Source organism: Macaca mulatta, chromosome 15 (assembly GCF_049350105.2).
Source record: "Macaca mulatta isolate MMU2019108-1 chromosome 15, T2T-MMU8v2.0, whole genome shotgun sequence".
NCBI classification, from domain to species: domain Eukaryota; kingdom Metazoa; phylum Chordata; class Mammalia; order Primates; family Cercopithecidae; genus Macaca; species Macaca mulatta.
Window position 1 is genome coordinate 24,338,123 of NC_133420.1, and position 14,951 is coordinate 24,353,073.

A 14,951-nucleotide genomic window follows, 5' to 3' on the forward strand; every position below is an offset into this window, starting at 1 on the left:
GAGTGCTCTGATTGTCTTCACCCAGCTATGTCCTAGCTAAGATTTCCCCAGCCCGAATCTCTTTTTTTCCCTTTCTTTTTTTAATCTGACATTTTTTTTGTATTTTATTTTATTTTAATTTTTTTATTTCCATAGGCTTTTGGGGGAACAGGTGGTATTTGGATACATGAGTAAGTTCTTTAGCTATGATTTGTGAGATTTTGGTGCACCCATCACCTGAGCAGTATACACTGAACCCAATTTGTAGTATTTTATCCCTCACCCCCTTCCCAGCCTTTCCTTGAGTCCCCAAAGTCTATTGTGTCATTCTTATGCCTTTGCATCCTCATAGCTTAACTCCCACTTATGAGTGAGAACATACGATGTTTGGTTTTCCATTCCTGAGTTACTTCACTTAGAATAAGAGTCTCCAATCCCATCCAGGTTGCTGTGAATGCCATTAATTCATTCCTTTTTATGCCCCCAGATTGAATTTCTAGACTTAAGACAGTGAGGTTACTATAACAGGGAGGGCTTTTTTATATTATTATGAATGGCATCATCATCATTATTATTGTTGCCACCTTTTTTTGGGGTATTTTTTTTTTTTTTTGAGACAGAGTCTCACTGTGTTGCCATGCTGGAGTGCCTCAGCCTCCGAAGTAACTGGGACTACAGGCACACGCCACCACACCTGGCTAATTTTTGTATTTTTAGTAGAGACGGGGTTTCACTATGTTGGCCAGGATGGTCTCGATCTCCTCACCTCGTGATCCGCCTGCCTCGGCCTCCCAAAGTGCTGGGATTACAGGTGTGAGCCACCGTGCCTGGCCTGTTGCCACACTTCTTTAAGCTCCTCTTAAGGGTGGTCCAGGCTAGGAGCTTTCACACTTAGTCCTCAGAACAGCACTGTGAAGTATTGTTCCCATTTCGTGAGTAAACAGACCACAGTTCAGAGGTGAAGTCATTTGCCCAGGGCCACCCTGAGCCTAGCAGAGCCAGAATTGGATTCCAGCTCCATCAACATCTGGTGGCTGTGTGCTCTTACTGCTATTGCATTGCACACTGCCTTCCTCAAACAAGTGTTTTGTTTTCCAAAAGATGTTTGGGATCACCTACTTCATTATCCCTATGCCCCCAAACGTACCACTCTAATAAGGCCCTTTGTCTAGCTCTGCAGTTTTTAAAAAATTGAAAGCAGTTTTAATTTTCTGAAGTCAGAAAGGACCTCTAATTAACTTGAAAGGGTCGAAGGAATTGATTCCTTTCTTTTAATTGGAAAATAATTTGCTCTGACTAAGCATTTAAATTCTTAGTTTCGGCTGAGAGTGGATTTTTAACAGCTGAGATTCACATCCTGAAATAAAAGCTCTGTAATGTAAATCCAGATAGACCTTAAACTGTAGTCTGTTTGCACCCTGCCAGAGACTGGCAGGTGGCATTCTTTACTTGGATGTTATTTAAGTCCCTAAATATACCTTTTTATCTCCCATCCCAGTTGCATGTAGCCGAATTGGATTGCAGGCATAAAACGGAGTGGCAGGGAATGGGGAGTTTTCCCTCCTTGATGCCTGGATCGTAGGCTCTGCTTGGTATTAGAATATCCCCTGAAGTAAGCAAAGAAAGGGGCCCCTCCTCAGGCAAAGGCCCCATGCGCCCTCATTGGTCAGATCCACTCTCTGCAGACCATTAAGCTACAGACATCACCTTACCTCCCTACTTGTATGTGCAAGCCTCTGGTCTTAGGAAAATCCCCTTCTTATGATAAGTAACATTTCTGCAAATAACCAGTTAAGCTCCGATTTTTTTAATGTGGTTGTTCAAAGGTTTGTTTAAACAGTCTAGATCACTTTCCTTCCACGCTCTCTCCCTTTCCGTTCCTTGATAGTATCTAAAGCAGATGTCGCCCTCCCCTTCCCTTCCCCCTGCCAGTCTTTTCAAGAATAGCTTCAGGAGATAATGTTCTATAGAGAGTGTCAGTACATTTCAGGTGACACAAACGGTGAAGGCATTTTATAGAAATGTGGCTTGTCACCATTGGACTGTTGACAGATCTATTAGTGCACCCTTTTCAATTTTCACTTTTCCCCCCTTCGGTCGTACAGATTTCCACAGACTTGATATTTTGCAGTTGTTCTTGGAAGAGAGCTATTTTGTAATTGAAACTCTAGCATTGTTCGCATCTACGGGACTTGGGGCTCCAGCACTCTCCAGCGCCCTTTCTTGAGCTAATTTAGGATCTGGCTGCACCTGACCTCTCACATAGCAGTAGAAAATATTTCCTTGGTTTTTTTGTCCTTCTCCCCTTTCCCTCCTCCCCTTTATCTGGCAACGAATGTACCTCGTGGCTCCCCAGATGCCTCTAATATAGACATCTCAAGTTTGGTTTCTGCCATGAAATTGAGGCAGTTTCCAACAAAGATCCAATTTTCAAATGTGCTGGGTTGCCACCTGGCCTCCTGTAACTCTGCATAGCAATGGTGACCTTGCAGATATAATCAAGAACCCAAGCTTGCCCTCTTCACCCTCGCCTTGGGTTTGAATTGCAAATAGAAAATGTGGGGCCGACCTGTGGAGAGGTCACCATGGTGTGTGGAGGGTCCATCTCTAATATGACTGAGCAGGGCCCCTTCTCCATCCCTTGTTCATTTGTGCTGCAGATTTTCAAAGCATTTGAAATCGGAGCTTTCAGGATATCCGTATGACCATTGGCAAATAATTGTTAATAGATCCGATGGTGTGGCTTTTTTCCATACCTGCTCTGCTTCAACCCAACAACAAAAAAAGAAGGATGGATAACATATTTCTCTAGATAAATGGAGCAAGGTGGTCATGTTCTTCTATAGCTTGGCCTCCTTTGAAGTCTGACTTGCTCAAAATTAGGAAAAAGAAGAGATGGCAAAGATGCTACCCCGCCATTGCTTTCTAAGGATGAGTGTAGTGCTTTCATCTGGAGTGTCTCCCTGCCAGTAGAATGCCTCCTGGATGGCTCGTGACTGTCAACAAATTGCCTTCCGCTGCAGCACCGTGCAGGGCTGGCATGAGAATGCCCCGCTTTAAAAGCAGTGGCCGCAAGTACATTTCTCCTCACCTGCAGGCAATGTTAAGACAGCCACATAGGGATGTCCTCTTTTGCCTATTGAGGAACCCCTGAAATTTTTCTCTTTTTTCTTCGGTATCAAAATGATTTAGCCAAATGGGCCCATTTCACAGCCCTTTGTAAAGTTTCTGAATCTTTGATCCTCTTCTTTTCTTTTTTTTTTGTTTTGTTTTGTTTTATTTTGTTTTGTTTTGTTTTTCTTTGTTTTGAAACAGGGTCTCACTCTGTCTCCCAGTGCAGTGGCACAATCACTGCAGCCTTGACCTCCCAGGCTCAAGGGATCCTCCCGCCTCAACCTCCAGAGTAGCTAGGACAACAGGCATGCACCACCATGCCTGGCTAATTTCTTTTAGGGACAGAGTTTTGCTGTGTCGCCCATACTGGTCTCAAACTCCTGGGCTCAAGCGATCCTCCCTCCTGGGCCTCTCAAAGTGCTGGGATTACAAATCTTTGATCTTTAAAAGACAAATCGAGCTTGTTGATTTAGAGTCTCTGTGATTGAAAGGAGCAAATTCACAGTTGCTTTCACAGAGGCTTGAATTTCTGGCCAAACTGTTCCCATTGAAGGGAGTGAGTAAGCATGCGTGGGGCAGGGCGAGCTAGGTAGACGCTGGTAGAACAGACATTTTCACACCTTATCACACAACTGTCAGCTCCCTGTCTCCCGACACATTAAAATACGCTGCAGCCTCAATCACAGAAATTCCAACTTTGGTTACTATTTTGATATCAATATTCATATTTTAATTTGCATTTGCTGTGCTGTGAGGTGGCCTGGGAAAAGAAGGGTGCGGCACGAGTCTGTAAATGGAGACGGGAGTTCTCACACCCGCAGCGTGAGTCAGACGGGAAGGCCTCTGCCCATAGGGGCCTTTCAACTCCCCCACATGGTGATGCGGTGTTTGGGCTTCTGAGGCAGGCAAGCTGGGCTCAGTGCTGGTTGTGTAGGATATTAACCGTGTGACGTTGGGTAAGTTACGAGGCCTCTCTGAACCTAGTTTTTCTCATCTGTTAACTAGAGGAAATACAGGTTTTTGCTGGATCGTTGGAAGGAGTGGAAGAGATAATGTGTTGAAATAGCAACACTTAGTAGCCACTGAATAATTGAGAGTTTCCCTTTTGTCTGTCTTTTGTTTGTTTGTATTTGAGATGGAGTCTTACTCTGTTGCCCAGGCTGGAGTGCAGTGGTGTGATCTCAGCTCACCACAACCTCCACCTCCCAGGTTCAAGTGATTCTCCTGCCTCAGCCACCCGAGTAGCTGGGATTACAGGCACCCACTGCACCTGGCTAATTTTTGTATTTTTTGTAGAGACGGGGTTTTGCCATGCTGGCCAGGCTGGTCTCGAACTCCTGACCTTAGGTGATCCACCCGCCTCGGCCTCCCAACATGCTGGGATTACAGGCATGAGCCACTGCATCTGGCCCTCTCTGTCTTCTTATGTCCCACATCTGGAACAGCCAGTCTGCCCAAATACCCATGCACGCACATCTGGAGACCAGTCCCTTGAGGTTGTCCATACAACGACCAGAGGAATCTGTGTAGGACCCAGCACTGACCAAGTCACTCCCTTGGTTAAAACATTTCAGACCTTTTAAACCTTCCACCTCCTTGCCTGGGGGCAGCCCAGGGGTGGAATGCCCTGGCCGCTGGGCCACAGCAGCCTCTGCTGTCTGCCTCCCTGGGCCCGGGGCTCTACTCTCTCATCGCTGGCTCATAAGTCCTTTCCTCGGCTCCCACCCAAGCCCCTACCCAAGGCCACCCAGAACCCTCTTTGTCCTCTAGTCTTCTGAGACCCCGGGTCCTTGCCTCCCCGATTTCTCATGGAGACTCATGTCCAGAGACTCACCGTATGCTGTGCCTGCCTTCTCTGCAGAGGGCTGGAGGTTAGAGCATAGTCATGGCTTCTGATTCCAGTAAACGCTCAAGGAAAATGACAGGAATACAATGACTTTCTGACTGCCTTGCTTTACCGAGGGACAGGAACTGGCAGGACCCCCGTAACTCTCTGAGCTGAGCCTTGGGGCTCCAGGAAGAGATTTGCCACCCTGTGGTGGCCCCTGATCTGTAGCTCTGTCTGGCGTCTTCCTCCTGTGTGACCCTTCGGGAAGGAGCAGGTTTAACCCTCCTGCTAGCTTCTTGTTTCTGCTTTTTAAAAATGACATTTAGAAGGTCGGGTTTTTTCCTGTTTCAAACAAAATGCATGTTTATTGAGGAAAACTCAGTGAAACAGAGGAACAAAAAATAATCTCATTTTATAACCTGCATTTGCATGTACTATATCCTGGGCATTTCCCAGACCACTAAATATTTCTTCAACATGTCTTTATTTTATTTTGTTTTGTTTTGTTTTTTGAGACGGAGTTTTACTCTGTTGCCCAGGCTGGAGTACAGTGGCACGATCTCGTCTCACTGCAACCTCTGCCTCCCTGGTTCATGCGATTCTCTTGCCTCAGCCTCCCAAATAGCTGGGATTACAGGTGTCTGCCACCATGCCTGGCTAATTTTTGTATTTTTGGTAGAGACGGGGTTTCACCATGTTAGCCAGACTGGTCTCAAACTCCTGACCTCAAGCGATCTGCCCACCTTGGCCTCCCAAAGTGCTAGGATTACTATACCAGGCCCACATGTCATTATTTTAAATGATTACATCAGATTTTATCTGATGGACATACATACATTATTTAATATTCCCATTGTTGGACCCTTACATGAGTTCCAATTTTTTTCTAGGCAAATATCCGCATAGGCAAGACTTAGAAGAAATTCTTATTATTTCATTAGGGTAAATTTCTAAAAATGGGAGCAGTGGGCCAAAGGGCATGTACATCTTTTAGGTTTTTCATATAAATTGCCAATTTATATTCCCACAAGAAGGGTTTGAGAGTATCTGTTTCCCAAGCCCTTTGCTGACAGCTACATTAGTTCTTAGGCCACAGTTTCTTTAATCATGGGAATCAAAAGTTGCTGTTATTAGCTCCCTACTATGTGTAATATCTCTACCAGGAGATAGAACAGAGAATTTGAATGCCCCCTGCCTTTTTTTTTTTTTTCTTTTTCCCCTTGAGACAGGGTCTCACTCTGTTGCCCAGGCTGGAGTGCAGTGGCTTGTTCACGGCTCACTGCAGCCTCAACCTCCCCAGGCTCTGGTGATCCTCCCATTTCAGCCTCCCAAGCAGCTGGGAATTCAGGCATACACTACCGCATCCAGCTAATTTTTATATTTTTTTGTAGATATGGGGTTTCCCCATGTTGCCCAAGCTGGTCTCAAACTCCTGGGCTCAAGTGATCCTTCCACCTTGACCTCCTAAAGTGCTGGGATTACCGGCGTGAGCCTCCATACCCAGCCTCTATTTCTTTCTTGACTTGGGCTCCTCCTATTCTGCTGCCTGTGGCATCCTGAGAGGAAGCTGTTGTCCTTCTTCAGGTGGAGGAAATAGTAAAGAGGCTAACAAATTGGTAGCCTGCACCACAGGACTTTATAAGAAACCTTTTGCGTCTTTGGATCTTCTAATAAATGAAGGTGCAGCACTGCTTTTTGACACACAGGTACATTTGTGTATTGGACACATTTCCCTTCCAAATGTTTAACTCCACTTTACAAAGCTTTATTTGGAGCATGTGCTAGATTCAAGGCTCTACATTAGAGAACCCAGACCCCAATGAACTTACAGTTGATAGATATACAAAAGTAAGATAGCGCTAAGCATGGCAGCCTATGATCAGTGTAACCAGGGGCTTCTGAGGAGATTACATCTGAGGACTTGTTGAGCAGCTCCTCAATTCAGAATACCTTCACTTGTGCTGTCATTACGGGTTGATGCGGCATAAAAGCGCCAGGACGCCCATAGCTCTGGGCTCCTCCACCTTCTAACTATGTGGCTTGAGTAAGTTACCCCTTCTGAGCCCTATTTCTTCACCTATAAAAGCAGGATAATCCCATTTACCTTGTGATCATTGTGGGAACTAAGTGTGAGAATGAAGGTCAAGGGTCTGGAAGAGCGCAGGGGTGGGCCATCCACACAGGGAAGCTCTGCTTTTTAGCAGGTGCTCTCTCCGTTTTGCAAATTGAGGTTCAATTTGCACAGTGCTGTGACATTTTTCAAAGCTTCCTCATATCTCATTTCACCCGTTCTCCCAGTAGCTGTGACGTTTGCCAAGCAAGTGGTAGTCTCCCATTGCAAAACTAAGGCAATAGGTGCAGAGACGTTGAGTGAATTGGAAAGATTAGACAACTAGTTAATGGGAAAAACAAAACTATCGTGAACTAAGACACTTTTTCCAAAACTACTACGTGAATTGTTCTTTTTTTTCTAAATAGCTATTACCTTAGAGTTTTCTATTAATACCAGTATTTTCTTACCATATTACTTTGCAGCTTCATTTTTTTTTTCAGCCAAACACAAACAGGCACACACACCCATGCACAAAATTTTACCTGAACCAAAAGTGAATTTGTTCATGTTTGACCTTATTCACTCTCTCATATCTATCCTGTAGGATCTTCACCTGGATCGAAAATGCCCCTTTTGCCCATTGTTGTTTTCTAGCACAGATGGAGCCCCTCCCTGTCTTTTTCCACTTGACCTGAGCACCTTTGGACAGCTCCTTTCCAAAAGAGCTGTTTCTGTTTAGCCATCGACAACCTCTTTCATCACCGAACCTCAGCCTGGCTGAGACTGGCTGATCAAACGTGGGCCACTTGATCCAAGCCCTCCCTGTAAAGCCAAGAGGTCATCATCTCCCTTTGTTGTTTACCAAGCAGTACAGATTCCTCAGGTCTGGCCTCTACAGGCAGCCTTGATTCCTTAGGAAAGGAGGCCAGCTGGTAGGCAGCTAGATGTGTGAGGTCAAATATTGGTGGTGGAGGGTAGGTTGTATAATTTCCATAATTTACTGAATGGCTAATAATGTTCTTGACACTCAGTTGTATTATCTGTCTCCTTTAATCTTCATGCTACCATATGCCCATTTCACAGATGAGGAAACTGAGTCTTAGAGATGTATATAAGTTTCTTCTTTAATGCATTATTTTTCAATAAGGGACCACTTTCCTCCATGTCCCACCATTCTCTCTTAGCTGAGAAGTTAGGAGCCACCAAGTATCAAGTTTCTCATGTGCAGAATTTAATCAGTACTAAGGGGATATGTTTTGTTGACCAAAGTATTTGCTTTGCAATGAAAATAATTGGAACTTGTGTTCATTATATAATTCTGGCTGAGTTATTTTTATTTGGTAAGAAAAATGATTATTTAAATATTTATTTGTACATGTATTCTCCGCCTGGTTCCAATGAAGACTGAAGCAACTTCCTTGACTTGAGTAAAACACGGGACCCTTGATGCATGAGTGGCCCCATCCATGCTCCAAATGACCCGTGTGTATAGTCAGCTGCCGGCTTCAGCCACCAGAGCTGTGACCTGCCTTTTCCACATTGGTGTTTTCCTTTTCCTGATAATTTGACTTCAGTCATCGGAAGCACAGATTAAATGTAAATTTCTGGATTTAAAAAGATTTATTTGGTCCCTAAATGTTTCCCAAGTCATAGAGTGCTGATTCAGACTTCAGTCTTTTTATTTTCTGCCAGAAAGATTAGGGGTAGGAAGAGGTAGGAACAAACACATCTTATTCACAAACAGCAACATCATCAGTAAACAAATGTGGAAAAAGTGTCCATACTCATAATTAAAGTATTGCAAATTAAAGCAACAATGAAGTCGAATTTTTCACCTATTAAATTAGCGATACATTTTTTAAATGATACAGCTCACAAATACCCTGAAACTGGTAATGCATCCATTGTTGGTAGTTGGTATAAGTTGGAAAGCAATTTGATAGAATGAATAAAAAGCCTTGAAAATGTTTATATCTGTTGACCTAGTAATTTCATTCCTGGGGATTTCCATAAAAAGAAATAATATGAAAGAAAGAAAAACTGCAGTATTTATCACTGGCATTTCAAATGTTTAAAAAAAATTAGAAAGAACCCTAAATGCCCAATAGTAGTGGAATACTGAATTGTGTTATATTAAATTATTGTATATCCGCTCAGTGAAATATGCATTAGTAAAATTATTTTTGTAATGACTTTGTAGCAACATGAAAATGCTTGTAATACATTGGGAAAAGCAGGATATAAAATTATGCATGAGCTGTGATTGCAAGTAATTTTTAAATGTCTGCATGTGGACAAAGTGAATATATAAAAATGAAAATAGCCGCGTAAGAGAATAAGATGAACAATAATAATTGTTTTCCCCACTGTTGTGAATTATTATGTTATCTTTATAGTTTAACATGGATGGTTTGGGTTTCTCTAGTTCTGAAAAGTCAAAGAGCCAAATTAGCCCTCCATTCCCCCCATCTTCATCAGGAGGACAGGCTTAGAATGTCACAGAGAGAGTCATGTGGCAGGCCTCTTCCTTGTGGGGTGAGAGGGAACACAGGTGCCGGAACCCCAGTGCCAACCCTCGACTCTCCTTCTCCCTGCAGGACATTGCTGAGAACGGCTGCGCCCCCACCCCGGAAGAGCAGCTGCCAAAGACTGCACCGTCCCCCCTGGTGGAAGCCAAGGACCCCAAGCTCCGAGAAGACCGGCGGCCAATCACAGTCCACTTTGGACAGGTGTGTACCCTGGCCCTCCTACCTGTCCGTTTGGGGTTTTTTTATTTTCATTTTTAGCAGCAGCTGTAGCACATGCAGCAGACGGTTTTTCATTTCAGTTCTCTTTGGCAGTACGGCTCCACGGAGGTTTTCACATCTTTAAATGTTTATTTGGTGCAAACATGTTTTGCAGGCAAATTTTCAAAAATTTTGAGGAGACAGCACAGCTGAGGTCATAAATGAGTGGGACTGTTGAATGAAGTCATTAAATGCACTGCTGCCTCCCTTACTCCAAGGCACTCTGCTTAAGGTGCCTCTGTTAGCTAAGCATCTCATTAGAACACTTTAGCATCCCGGGCCCTTCTTTGCACACTTCAAATAAAAGGCAACAAGCGAAGTCTTAAAAAAAAAAAAATCAATTAGGAGTTCTTTATTAATGTACTTCCTGAAAATCAATATCAGGAGTCGTGCTTCTGAGAGTAAACACCCGCACTACAATTCTAGAGATTCAGTTTTTTAAGCAACTGTTTTCAACTACCTGAGCATTTGAAAAATTGTCTATTTTTTTTCCCTTAAGTAAAACATTGCAGTCTGTATAGAAACTAAAATTTTGTGTCCCCTTCCTACTTGTAATTATATTTTTGGTTAAAAAGGATTGTGTACCCTTTCCTACATCTCTTGAATTGACTTTTGGTTAGTGAAAGTCATCATTTGGAGAGATCTATGAGAAATGGCTCTTTTGGCAAGATATGGCGGTAACAAGAGTTTGCAAGGTTATTTATTTTTAAATCACCTGATTCTGTAGCCATTTATTAGATGACGCATGATTAAGAGTCTTTATGATTTTTATCTTAAATGTGATTGCTATTTCACCACGTGTAAAGGACCTAGAAGCCTACATTCCTGTTTTTAATAGACCTTTATCAAGTGCCTACTATGTACCAGGCATTGAGCTATGCAGAAATGAACGAAACTAACAAAATTCTTGCTCTAGGTTATTACTGTAAGAGGTGAGTTGGTTGGAACATAAAAGTCACTCTTCTCTAATCAATATTTTCAGATAATATATGTTTATGCATCTTTAACTTGGGGAGGTTCTTCCCTTTTCTGATTTTAGACTTAAAAGGATGTTATAAAAATTGAAATGAAATGCAAGGAAGAAGAATCCACAGGGTGATACTCATTTCGTTAATGAGTATTTTCAAATTGCACTGGTGTCTGCTCCCCTGAAGAGCTGCCTCCCCCCAGCCCCAGGCGCAGGCCCTGTTGGAGAAATCCGCACCCCAGTTCCCTGGCTGTGTTCGCTGAAAGCGCAGCCCCTGGTTGTCGCCAGCCAGCGTGGCATTCCAGAGTCAGCTTCCTGCTTTCCTTTGTCCTCATTCCTGCACACACCAACCTTCCCATGAAAGGAGCCCCTCACTGGAGTTTGGAGCCCATTACAGAGAAAGAGGGGGCGGGGGAGAGGGATTTCATGGTGTTAAACATTCCATTTTCGAAACACAAAAAAAGGAGGCCCTATTTGAAATGGAGAAAGACCTTCTTTCCATTTCAGCCAGAAGTAGAGATTCTTTAATGTCATTCCCAGCTAAATGCAGAATAAGAGTATGTGTGTGTGCACGGGTGGGGATAAACAATGAAAAAAGCCACCCCAAACTCTGTTGAAATAAGAGCTGTCTGTGCCTTCACCGGTCTGCAAACTGGAGAGGATGAAAGTGGCTTTTTTTCCCCGTTTGTCACTTCCCTCACGTGGCTGCCAGCATTATGCAAGTGTACAGGAAGGCAGGATTTTTTTTTTTTTTAATGCATGCATGCGGATTAAGGTCAAGCCCCTAGTATCAGCCATGCAGCAGACTCTCCCTTCCAGCTGCAGCCGCAGAGCCTACCCACAGCCGCGAGATGCCTTAATTGAGACGTGCTGTCAAAGTGACAAACACATTTGCATACAGTCTACACTCTATTTATTTTCTCTGGAAAGGTCTACAGTCTGCTGTTGGTTGAACATTCTTAATCAGTTTGCTGTAAGTGAACTGCCAGCTAGCTCACTTGTGCTGGCCCCTTCTTCATTAGGTGACAGATTAGCTGCAGGGGGAGGGGGGTTGAGCCAGGGAAACCACAGACCCCTTTCTTTTAACTCTTTCCAGCTTTGCCCTCATGGTACGTTGTCCTTGAGTCTTTTCCCGGGTCCCTGGTTTGATGGGCTGTTGACCGTAACAAGTACCGTTTCTAGAGCACCTACTGCCGGCAGGAATGAGTTTTAAGGACTCGATATTCTTCCCAAAGAACAGTCTCTTGAGTTTCATTTCAAAAGTTTTTACCACGCTCTCTTATCATCTATACTATTTTTTTTACTTGATAGTTTTATTTAAACAAGACTCAGACCTGACATCTATAGCATCTTAGCCTCATCTTCAGAGATGCCATTGGTGAAATTATAGGTTTAATATACTAGTACAAGTTTTTTCTAACATATAAAACAATTTGAAGTGTTTCTCTATGGATCACCTAATGCACTCACGTAATCCTAATGGTATATATTCTCGTTTTGGAAACCAACGGACTCCTCGGTATCTTTTTTGTTGTCTCCACCATATCCCTTTGAGGAAGGGACCATTAGCCATATTTTATTGACCCAGAGCTGGAGCTCATAGACATGAAAGAACCTGCCCAGGGCCACCAGCTTGGAAACCCAAGCCCAGACACCTCACCTCGAGCCCACACCAGCTCTCAAACCAAGCAGGGACTGCATGTGATATGTCTATTAAAGCTGCTGTACCCCGCCCTGGCAAAATAATCTTAACCAGCCAGAGAGAGCACCTATTTTAACCTCAAAAAATATCCTTGCCTTGGGTCTGTGTTTCTGTGGATTTCATTCTTTAAGAGCAGTTCGCTTGCCAGTGGGGATGGAAACCGTCGAGACTGTTGCCTTCATCTCTCCACCCGGCAAAGCCGGTGCCTGTGCAGCAGCCAGGGCAGCTCCACAGAGACCTCTGACAACAGCTCTGCAGCGGGGGCTGGCAAGAGGGGAGCTTAGTGTTGAGGCAAGAGCTGCTACTACCAGGGGAGAGAAGGTGCTGCCTTGCCCTCCTCTCAGTGGAGTGTTCCTCCTTCCAGGCTGTGATCATTCCTCCATTTAAGTATGCATCTATTCACCTGTCTATGGAGACCTACCATGTGTAAGATGAATAAGTTCTCAGTCCCCACCATTGTGGGGCATATTGATGAGACAGACCAGCAGATGGGCAGGCCCAATTGGAGCGATAAAGACAATGAGGGAAGTAGGCTCCAAGCACTCCCAGGGCCCCACAGAGGCTCCCTCTTCATCTCCAGGCCCACTTCATAGTCATAGTCACTTCATAATCAGTCATAGTCCACCTCATAGTCCCAACTCGGACACTATAATTAAAAGATATTTTGTCAATAGCCTGATCAACATGGTGAAACCCCGTCTCTACTAAAAATATAAAAATTAGCCAGGTGTCATGGCGGGCACCTGTAATCCCAGCTGCTCAGAAGGCTGAGGCATGAGAATTGCTTGAACCCAGGAGGCAGAGGTTGCAATGAGCTGAGATCGTACCACTGCACTCCAGCCTGGGTGACAGAGCGAGACCCTGTCTCAAAAAAAAAAAAAATTTTGTCAACAACCCGAACTTGCTAATAATTCATTTGTTTTCTAAAGCAGACATGTTAGGCCACTCAGCTTGTCAGAGCAAAGTAAATAGGTTTTTAGTTAGCCTCTGCCTCCCGATCATGTAGTTTCTTTAAGAATTCAAAAGTATCAACTTGAGAATGCTTATTCCTGCCTTGAAGGATGTTGCAGTTTAGAGAGGCTTTAAATTACTGTGTTTCCCCTTCTCAAGTTTAGTATCATTTGGGAAACAAAGCCCAGGGGACAGTCAAATGAGATAAAAGTGTTTATTGATAAGCCTGAAAGGAGAATATAGCATTAGACCTGAGGGCAAATGTTGCAAACACTTCACCTGAGAATGTGAAGACTGCGTTCCTCCACTCGGAGTAAGTGGACAATGGCAGGTGTCGCCAGCATGGAGCTGCCCATAAACTCCTAGCGAGGAGGAGCTACGGGAGGGCCTTGCGCTGGCTGCTCCCCAGGAGGGAGCTGGAAGGGGTGATGGAGCTCAGTTCCTTCTCCCAGACTCCCCCGGAGGGCATTCCTCCTCCTCCTCTGGGCAGGATTGAACAAGAGGGTGCCTGGCCAAGCCAAGGATTCCCGCCGTGGATTTCTCTCCTAGGGTAGGAAATGGAAGCTCCTCCTTCCCACAGCTATAGAAGGAGTGAGGGAGCAGTGTCCTCCCCAGCAGCCCTGGGCACCCCTTGGTTAGAATAGCTGGCCTTGGCCCGCTTCCCTCCCGAGGACCCCTGTGGAAACTGCTCTGCTCCCTACACTTAATAAAACGAGTGAGCCATAGATGCTTTCACGTCCGTGGGCGTTGACTTGAGATTTTGCCATCAGCAGGTGAGGAAGAAGGCATTTTACCCGTCGTACACATGAGGAGGCACGCTGGGACAGCGTTGCTGGAATGAGTAGCTAATTCTTACTCCAGAGCCAACAGCAGCACCTCTGCTTCTGTTGGCTGCGTGCAGCTCTCCCTCCTTGCTAGCAGAATGGCCTGATTGTGGAGTTCAGTGACACCGGATCCTAGTCCTAGGTGCAGATGGCCAAGGCTCTAGGCCTTGGCCGAGATTGAGGCTTCCCTGAGAATATCACAGCAAACCCCTTCCAGAGCCCCCTTCTTTGTGTTTCCCCCAAATGATTGATCCTGCAAACAAAGTAGTTGCCTGCCTTCCAATCTGATAGATTCCAAAAAAACGTGTATTGAAAGGTGCTGCCTCTATTCTTCTCCCATCTGAACAAAGCTTTCTAAACCTCTTTAATGTAAAGTTTGAAAAGCTGGTTAAACCAAAACCAAGCACCACTGTGGCTTTCAGAGAACTGCGGCAGAGAGGTCTGGATAGCAGTCCAGGAAGTTCTTGGGATGTGGTTGCTGGCTTGTCTGTGCGTATGGAGAATTCTGGCATCAGGAGCATGAGCTGGGTCATTTAGTGCCAGTCCCATGCTAGGGTGGAGAAGATGCCGAGCTAGCAAATGCCTTCTCAGCACCCTTGGCTCTGAGTGCCCTCAGAGATTCCTCCTGCCCCATTGAGCTTGGAAGCCACACACAGTTCCCTTCACTTCAGCCATTGCCTCCTCACCACCTCCAGCAGGTGTACACCCCAGGCCTCTGATCTGAACATACACTCCCCACCAAACTCA

At 44.7% G+C, this 14,951-nt stretch overlaps 1 protein-coding gene across 23 annotated transcripts in view; it reads left to right on the top strand.

Annotated features, from left to right (window-relative positions):
* The window catches only part of DENND1A (DENN domain containing 1A), a 544,513-nt gene that overhangs the window by 475,619 nt on the left and 53,943 nt on the right, over positions 1 to 14,951 (top strand). For 22 of the 23 annotated variants that reach the window (XM_077968018.1, XM_015116876.3, XM_077968015.1 and 19 more), the window contains one exon: positions 9,572 to 9,703. In XM_077968018.1, coding sequence (XP_077824144.1) covers positions 9,572 to 9,703 — 132 coding nt within the window. Of the gene's footprint in view, positions 1 to 9,571; positions 9,704 to 9,875; positions 10,102 to 14,951 lie in introns of those variants that run through there. The other variant, XM_077968030.1, reaches the window with a different exon arrangement.